Source organism: Convolutriloba macropyga, chromosome 15 (assembly GCF_964194025.1).
Source record: "Convolutriloba macropyga chromosome 15, txConMacr16.3, whole genome shotgun sequence".
In the NCBI taxonomy this organism is placed as follows: Eukaryota; Metazoa; Xenacoelomorpha; order Acoela; family Convolutidae; genus Convolutriloba; species Convolutriloba macropyga.
This window is the reverse complement of record NC_134482.1, coordinates 17,458,170-17,467,585: the sequence shown is the minus strand read 5'-3', so window position 1 is coordinate 17,467,585 and position 9,416 is coordinate 17,458,170. Positions and strand designations below refer to the sequence as shown.

The 9,416-nt window shown below is 35.5% G+C and overlaps 1 protein-coding gene across 4 annotated transcripts in view; it reads right to left on the bottom strand.

Annotated features, from left to right (window-relative positions):
• Positions 1-8,193: 8,193 nt before the first annotated feature.
• Positions 8,194-9,416, bottom strand: part of LOC142354659 (tyrosine-protein phosphatase non-receptor type 7-like) — a 40,011-nt gene continuing 38,788 nt past the window's right edge. For all 4 annotated transcript variants that reach the window (XM_075407010.1, XM_075407012.1, XM_075407013.1 and 1 more), the window contains exon 4: positions 8,194-8,547. In XM_075407010.1, the coding sequence (XP_075263125.1) occupies positions 8,315-8,547 (233 nt within the window). In that variant the 3' untranslated portion in view covers positions 8,194-8,314. The remainder of the gene's footprint in view (positions 8,548-9,416) is intronic.

Below are 9,416 nucleotides of genomic sequence, written 5' to 3'. Positions count from 1 at the left end.
ACGGCATCCTTTTTGCGTTATTCTCAGATACTCTAGCCATTTCATTCTCGGACGAAATCAGAATAACTTCAAATCGGAGACAAGTTTTAATTCTGTCATTTTCCCCCGAAAAACAGATTTTAAGAAAATTATAAAACGACGCATGTTAACAGAGGAACGTATTAGGATCACTGTGCGCTAGAAAAAAGTGGTTTCTTAGATGACATTTTTTGTATGATCTCTGACCAGTTTATTTTCTGTCGATATTTCATATCACTAAATTCCAAACACTGAAAGCTATTTAGTCTAAACTCGGCTTATTCGATAGTTTTTGTAGTTTGTTTGACCTGAAATAAGCTTTACCGCACTTATCTTGAACTTCAGACGTACATTAGACATTTTTGAAAATCAGTTAATCAGTCAAGAACTATGAAACGGTGGGTTTAATTTGCCGTAAGTTATAGGTTCCGGGGTGCAAAAATAAATTGAATTAACATTAAAAACAAGAGGATGAGAATATCGCTGAGGTACACAATACGGCGGAGCATGCTTTTTTCACCATCTAAACCTTTCCAAAAAAACTTCGCTCTGCTTTTAAGGTAAATAAACCATAGTTGTTTTCTTCAATAACACAAATGAAGTCATCGGTCTTAAGAAGCAGCTAAGTAGGCGTCTGCCGCATAAAACTTTGCTGGATCAGAACCAGAAGATAACCTTTGAACTTTCAGTACCAAATAAGCTTAGGAAGAGGTTGTGCATTGTTGTTAATTGTTGAGGGGATACTTGTAGAAAACTAACGTAACAAAACATGCTTTGGTGCGGTTAGGTTACAAGAATCACCGCTTATGGACGTTACTTAAGTGCATGTCCGCCAAGACTTAATGTGGTGTTCGAAACCTAGCCTGAGAAAAAGCGTTTGTGGACAATTGTCATTGGGCTTCTTTACAGTGATCGATTCTATGTACAGCAAAGAAAAAGTGACCAATGTAGTCATCCAGAAAGTTCGCGGAGTGAGAAGACCGGTGGACCATCTTCTCACTCTTTAATGAAAAGTCTGTCCTGATTGGTTGAAATGAGCAGCGCTGAACATTCGCGACATAAAGCAGATATATTTTTACAAAACGTAGTGAGATATGTAGTCTAAGATGCCATCACATTTTTAGATAACTGATAGTGGTACGCGACAGGTGTGCACCAAAAACAGACATTAAAAACTGTCTGGGAAGTGTCCAGAACTATTAAAAGTTTCACGTCACGTGACCTCTAATGAACTGCTCAATCTGGCCTCCAGCTGACGCTTACCTTTTTGGCCCAACTAACGGGCAGAATTAGGCAATCCGGCTACTGGGCTAAGCAATATATTAACGTAAATATTTTCTTTTGCTACTAAAACGCTCCCCAGAGACAAGATACAGATGATTTTCAACTTACTCAATATTCGTAAGGTTTGTTATACAACCAACGGCAGCAGGGTAGGCTTACTGATGGTAAATGTTCAAAGTTGGATAAATTTACTAGTTAGTACATCTCAACGACGGTGAAAAATTACTTACACGACCAGCTAGAATCAAGAAAATTTAAGTTATCAGCTGAGAAATCAAATTCAAATTTATTCACATCCTAGAGTAAGGAGGCCATGTTTGAACTAAAACTCACTATCAACAGTCACCACAACAGTAAAGTCCAAAGTCAAAGTACTTGGTGCCATCTTCGATAGTATGCTCAACTTAAGGAGAACCAAAGAGAAACTACAAAAGCGCAATAACACACTGAAAAAGACTACTGGTAGAGACTGGGGCTGCACAAAAAAGACACTTTCAGTGAATGACAAAGCAATCGCTCAGAGCGTCCTGAAATACGTTGCTCCTATTTGGGCTTCCACAATTCGCAATAGAAACTGGAACCGCCTTCAAACACAACAAAACATTTCTTTCGCATAATTACTGGCTGTGTAAGAATGTCTGACATCAATGACATAAACAATGAAAGTGAAATGCTGCATCGAACAGCTCACACAGAAATGTTAGCAGAGCAGTTGATAGCCGGCAGTTAAGGGAGCATCGTGCTGATCATAAAACAACCTCCTCAACCAGTGTTTGTCCCATGAGACTGACATCAAATGATACCTATAGGGAACGCGTGAAGCAACACAAAAAATAAGAAGCAATTGAATCGCAAAGAATAAAAAACTGCGCTCAAAAGTATCTACCGACATACGGTCCACACTCAGTTGAATAAAGACAGCAAGCAATAAGGCATACCTCCAAAAAAGATAGCCAAAGAACAAACGCTGCCATGAATTGCACGTATCCGATTAGCACAACTGAGAAGTGGATACTGCCCCCTACTAAACTTACTTGAGTAACATGTAAAAATGTAACATGTAACTCTGTAACAATTTTCATAGCCGCTGTACCAAGTCTAAGTAGCATCATATGACGTAAACCACATTTTCAACGCAGTAAGAACGTCATGAACCGGGAAGTGATTGACCTGTGGGAAAGACCAGGCTGGACTTAATACTATCAGTCCAATACGACCACAATGTAGAATGATCAACCTTCGTCGCCCCTTTCCCCCGATGTTGCCCCTCTTGCCCCCTGACCCGGGGACCGCATGTCATTCACCATGGCGTAGATGCAGACAGGTCGTCGTACTACTACCAAGTTGTGGATCGGCAGTCTCACTACTACTAATAAATCTATTTTTATTATGATACAAATGCAGCTAATGCATCAGTTAAAAACGGCAATAAGAGCCGGTATCCGGCCAAAATTATCTGCGAATTGCAGCTCCGTGAGACAGGTAAAACAACAACAATAATTGGTGCTCCTAGGACAAATGTTTTGAAATCCCCAGACACCCGACTTCATTCCGCGCGCTACAATATTGATCTTTCGACAATTCTGCTTGATGTACACCCACTGACACTTGAAGTTTTGTTATTATTACACATGAGGCTAAAAAATTTCTTTGGCAACCCAATTAGCTTTACTAGTTCTGTTAATTGAGGTGGATCATCACTCGGATCAGCAATATTTGGAGCATAGCCTAAAAATGTATTGTTCCTGAATACATCTAAATTTTTTACACTTCTTGTGGGCCATGCACGCCACAAAACAGCAATTCTGGTTGGTCAAAGCCAGCAGCACCACACTTGATGATGATACCTTCAAACTCTCCAGATGAAAATTCATGATGGCGGAACCCTAATATTACATGAGTTAGGTATTGGAGCAGGCCCAGACTAGTCAGACCTTTCGAAGAGCATTAAGTAATGGTTACGTGACTCTGCTTGAAGTCACTCAGACCTTCTGGCGTTTATTGAGAACCGCGAAGCGGTTCGAGAAATTAAGTCAGAATTTCGAAGTGTTTTCTACAGAGTCACGTAACCATGCTTAAAAGACGAAACGCGCACGTTTTAAAGTGACGAAATTCAACGGAATTCAACTTCTGGCTAAGTAGGAACTTCTGGCATTTTAACTTCTGGCGCTGCAGACTTTTGGCATTTTAAAATGTGCACATGAGTTTGTCACTGAAAGTATAAACACATCAAACATACACAGAGCATTTTAGGCCTCCTACTCGTTGTCGATTGTTTCAAAGAAATGGAGTTATCAAAATTAGCATCAATGCTTTCATTTGTATGTCAAAGGATCAAATGATGAACGCACTCAAAACCCTGTTTATGAGACCGTATGAGCAGCATGGTTAAGGAAATTCATTGACGTTTGCCAGTGACCACAAATGATGAGACCCAAAATTTTTAAATCTGTCATACAGTCGCCAGAAAATTCGTTTTACTCACGCGAAGAAAGTTTGAATTTCAAACTTTTTGTATATTTTGAGCCAATAACCCTATCAAATAAATTGTACCATTTTACCTCCATTAATTACACAAAATCTGTGTTAAAAAATGTAAAAAGGGCCTTACAGTGTGAGGTATGGCAACAAAATAACGATTATATTGAATGTGATTATTCAATGTCATTGTTCTCTGTGGAGAAATTTCACAAATTAGTGCATTATTAAGTAAAGGAAGGGTAGATGGCTCTTAATGTAATGACTCCAGTCTCTGTTCCGAGATGCCAATTTGATTCACTCTCGTAGATATAAAAAAAGTGGATAAGACAGAATAATTATACAGACATTTTTGAACAAAATATAGAAACAAAACAACATTCTTCTCCAAAAAAGGCAGTTTACAATTATCCGAAAATAAGCTATCTTCCTTCACATACGTCTGAAGACATTAACCGTACACATAATAAGTTATAACCTCTATAATCAAAATAAAACACTTTACTAGTGACCATTTATAACTAGATATCAACTAGGTTATTTACTAAGGGGTATTTAGTGGGCTGCTTTTTGGGTCTTTTTTCTTAAAATTGACAAACTAAGTGATTGTACAGCTTGAAAATCGGACATTTGGCCCTTAAGAGCACAAAATAAGCAAAATAATGACGGAAGAAAGAAAAAACCGGTAAGATTGAGAAAAATGTACTTGTTAAAAATGGAACTTAAAGCTTTTCTGTTCCAGGCTTGAAATATTTGCGAAATTAGAAAATCTTTAATTTTGTAATTTTACAACTTACATTTTTTGCATAACTCTTCTTCATTGTGAGTACAAAAATGCGTGGTTTTACTTATTAAGGCTTATTCTAATGATAGGGAGGGGGGTTGTTATCAAATTTTTCTGGAGGACGGAGAGAGGGGGGGGGGGGGGGGGGTGTTGACTTTTTAAGAAACAAGGCGGCTCGGTAATGTGCAATGGCACATAAGGTTCCGACCCCGCCCATCCACAATTTTGTGGATGGGCGACCAAATGAGGAACAGATAGAAAAACCCAAAAATTATTTTTTGCGAATCCCAAAAAAGCCCAAGTCTTTTTCAAAAAATTCCGTATGAACGATAAGATAACCTCCAAAACAAATAACTCAGTGGAGTAAAAATTGATGCATTAGATTGCTGTAATATGTCAATATTAAGAGAGCGAGTCAAAACGAACAGCAAAATCAAACAACAACAACAACAAACATTAATTATATCAAAAAATTTATGTCCCTCTTAAAAACTAAATTTAATAACAAAGTCAACATACCGTCAGATAAACCTGAAACTAAACAAAAATAACTTAAAAATCACCACAAAACATATGCGACCAGTCCATAGAAAGGTTGGGTAATAATTATGCAAAAAAAGAACAAAAACAGAAAAGTAAAAAAAATTAACATTTTTTTTGAAACAATTAACTTCAAAGTAATAAATACCATTAGGAATAAATTAATATTACCACAAATTTGCGATTACCACTGCTTCTATAGAAGGGCATTAGGACCTGACCTTATTCATTTTTTAGAGCGGCTAAAAAGAACAACAAAGAACAAACAAAATTTAAATTGAAACTTGCCAGAAAACGCTGTCAAAACCGTCAAGCCAAATTTTGGCACTCAAAATATATTTGATTGCGCCTTCTTCAAACAGTTATAATGTAGTACGTGGCCATTCATTAGTAAGACTAGGTAACAAGTAGACAAAAAAGCGGAGTGCTAAAGTATGTAATACTTTTAATTTTTTTTTCGAAACAAAATTACATTCAATGTCATGAAAGGCATTAATTACAAAAAGAACTATTTAAATATCGTCGTTTTTTCATGAAAAAGAAACCCTCGAGACCTGTAATTATCCAGAATATTTCTTGCATCTACAAAAAGAACGTCAAATATGACAAAAATCAAATTAATTTAATTTTTTTTTGTGAAAAAGCGGTGTCGAAGCCAGTAAGGTCATAACAAAATCTTTAAAAAAAAGATTTTTGGACACTAATCCCTTTTATTCCCTTGACACCCATAATGTCATATTTGACCTGTAATCAACTAACGAGATTAGGTAACAAAAAGAAACATAAAAAGAACAAAATTGCGAAGTTAAAAAATTATTTTTTAATTTTGGAAAACGATGGGTTTGAAAGTCATAAAAGCCATCAGCTATCTGCTAATATCAGAATATCGGTTTTTCTATTCTTCCATGAAAAGCCAATGAAAGCTATCACTAAACAGGAAATTTCATACGACCGAAACGACAAAGTATAAATGACAGTTAAGACAAAATTAAAAAATTCAATTGATTTCTTCAAGAAAGAGGCGTCGAGGCCATTAAAACGATGATTTATATCTTTCAAGATTTTAATATGTTCAATTGTGTTTTAATTTGAATGCTAATAAGGTGACATGAGAACTGTCAATAATGTGATAATGTGACAAAATTAGAAAACATGAAAAAGTGGCAAATATCAAAACAAACAAAAATCTAAAATCTTGTAGTATCAAAGCCAGAAAACAATAATTTCAGGCTTAAAACTGCAACCGAGAATAAATGTTAACTCAGTAGAAAGAAGAAGCAGTCTTTTTTTGCTGACACTAAGCTGGAAGTTGAACAAATTAAGAAAAAAATAGAGGAAAAGTTAATTAAGCCATTATTTATTGAAAAGTCAATTATTTTAAAAAAAAACCACCATAAACTTTCAATTAAAAAACTAAATGAATTAGCCTGGAGCTGTTTCGCAAGCGAATTGGTTGGACCTATCACTCCTGAGCTTTGATTTGATATGTTCTGTTCTTTATTATTAAAAAAAAGTCTTTTTTTAAAAAAAAAGACCGACTGATTACAACCCGATTTTTTTTTGGATTGTAACAGTCCAAGAATGGCCCAAAACTACCCCTGTTAATACTTATTGTCCGTTAAGAACAATTGATTTTTCAAATGTTGTAGATATAGATAATTTCTGAGTTGAAACTCAAAATAAATTTTGCATTTTTGATAATCAACGAGTAAAGTTAGCAAAAAACGGCAAAGTTTTAACTACAAGGCACTCTCTGCGGACTCTGAAGTAGAAATAGCCCCCCTCTGAGTCTACAAAGATTGTATGAGTGTTGTTTGGGGGTGTACTGTAGGCAAATTTAATCAAAGTGGACTAAAGTAGCTTATTTCGTGCTGTTGTTGATGAAAAAGGCTAAATTTTGAAATGTTTATCCAGATTTTTTGACCAAAAAATTAAATCAAAACAATCAAAAATGCTTGTTCGTCTTCAAAAATGAAATCAACGACACTATTCTTAAAAATTATAACAAATTTTAGCAAAATTGACGAAAATTTAGGCAAAAATTCCGGAAAATGTGAATAAAAACAACGTGAATTCACTCTTCTTTTCTCAGAAGTTTAAGCCTCGATAACTCCCTGTAGAAAACGAAAATTAAAAAAATCTTTTTAATTCCATATTCTACGCTGAACGAGCTTTCTAATGATACCAGTCTCAACTCTCTACGATGAATATATCGAGCGGCGAAAATTCACTGAACAAAAAAAAAACCCAGTTGAGTATATAGTTCCTCCCCCCTCAAGAGGGTCGGAACAATAATCTCTCAGAAGTATGCGGCTTGTGTTGTGGTCAAGAACTGGTCCAAATTTAAAATTAAGCCAATATTTATTAAACATGCCGACATATATCTGGAAGGAGTGATACAAAAGATGTTCTTTCCTTGTTTACTCGTCAAATCTGCGCAATTACAGATCCTCCCTTTTATCAAATGCCTTCTTTGAAGTCACGGTAAAGTCTTTGTTTGCGCAGTATATAAAATATAAACTATACATTGATCAAATATTGCAATAATGGAAATTCTGAAATTACACAGATGAAATTGGAGGTCATATTATGATAGTATTTCTTTTATGAAGCTAAAAATCGGCAAAAAAGAATGAGCAACAAAATTTGATTCTTTGACTTAGGACTGATGACGGAGGGAAATTCGCTGCGACAGAAAAAAAAAGGAAAATTTTTATTTAAGATTGAGTGTAATATTCTTGAACTGGCTGAATTTAAAATTGAGCAAACTTTATGACGGATTTCGAGGTGAATATCGGAGAGGCACTTGTAGAATTACGTAATCAGAATTGAAATGAATAGCGGAATTTAATTTTTTGCCAGAAAATGAGAAATTTTAAGACGCGTTTTGACGTAAACTTTAGAAAAATACACTAACAATTATGAAAGCATAGCCGGGAGGCATAAGCAAGCGACATCTAATATCAAAAAAAATACAAAAAAATTCAAAAAAAGTCAAATCAATGGATTTTGCGAAACCCAAGTTATCAAATATTTTATCAAGATATTTAGCTTGAAAAAAGCCCGATAAGCATCATACCACTGTACTTTTTCCCATTATAGCCCTGGAATGATGAGATTCAAGCTACAACAAAAACCCAACCCTTTCAGCACTTTAGATTCCCCCATCACGTGAGGGGTAGGGACTAAAATGGGAAAAAGTTGCTGAAATCATTGTTCTAATTCTTCGTCCTTTTCTGAAGTTGAGAAGAACTGCTTTTTGGTGCTTTTGGACTCTCTCTGTCTGATATATTGGAGCAGCGCCTTGTGAATGAACTCATATTGCTCGACAGTCTGTACCATCCCTCCCCTGTCCAGTCTAATTCTGGCTACTGTTCCCAGAATGTCTATTTTACCCTCCGAGTCGAACTGATCTATTGCCGAATTGAGAGCGATGTAGCAACCTGTAACGTGCAACGAAAAAATTACCGATCGTTTCTAATTATAAGCAGCAACTAAAGTTAAAATTTTACTCTTTATAATTAGTAATTAAATAATAACTGCACTTTGAACAAAAAAGTATTTAACCTTGCTGTTATTTTTTTGGATTTTAAACATGAAAATCGGAGGAGGGTCAAACTAAGAACAGCCCTTCACACCATAAGTATAAGTCTCCAAAACAGTTTCTGTGAATCGCATACTTGAAAACTAGTGACCTGAAAGGCTCTAACAGTACTTAATGCCCTCCGGGCGCTACCTGTTATCCCGTTTTTGAGGACAAAAAATCAGATAGGTCAGACGAAAAGTTGGTCGAGCGCAAAATCGTATAAAAAGACCACAGGACTAATATAATTGCTACAAACTTTGTTTGAGAGCAATTAATAAAATAACCTGTTTTGAGGTTAAAACGTCGTATATATTTTTGTTCTCTCAAAAGACTCTAAAATCATTAGAGTAATTAATAAAGAGCGTTGTCTCGTTTTAGTAGAGATTTGACAAGAGATGTTATCTTGTTCATTATTTTTCATCAATCCAGAATTTTTAAAAAGAAAAACTGGACAAAAATTAGATAATTCATCTACGGGGGGAATTTTCCACCAGATTGGCAGTTTAAGGTGTACATTATTGAATTGACAATTAACGTGGTTATCATGATTTTGCAAAAGGGTTTGCAAACTGTCACGCACCTATTTCGTCCCTCATAGTTACGCGATGATATTCCTTAAAATATCCATAATTAAGTGCTTTATATTAATTAATATTCAGTTAGTTTCAAGGCCATATATAGCCAGTATTTCCATCTAGGCCTGTAACCCCTAATTTGTTTATGTTT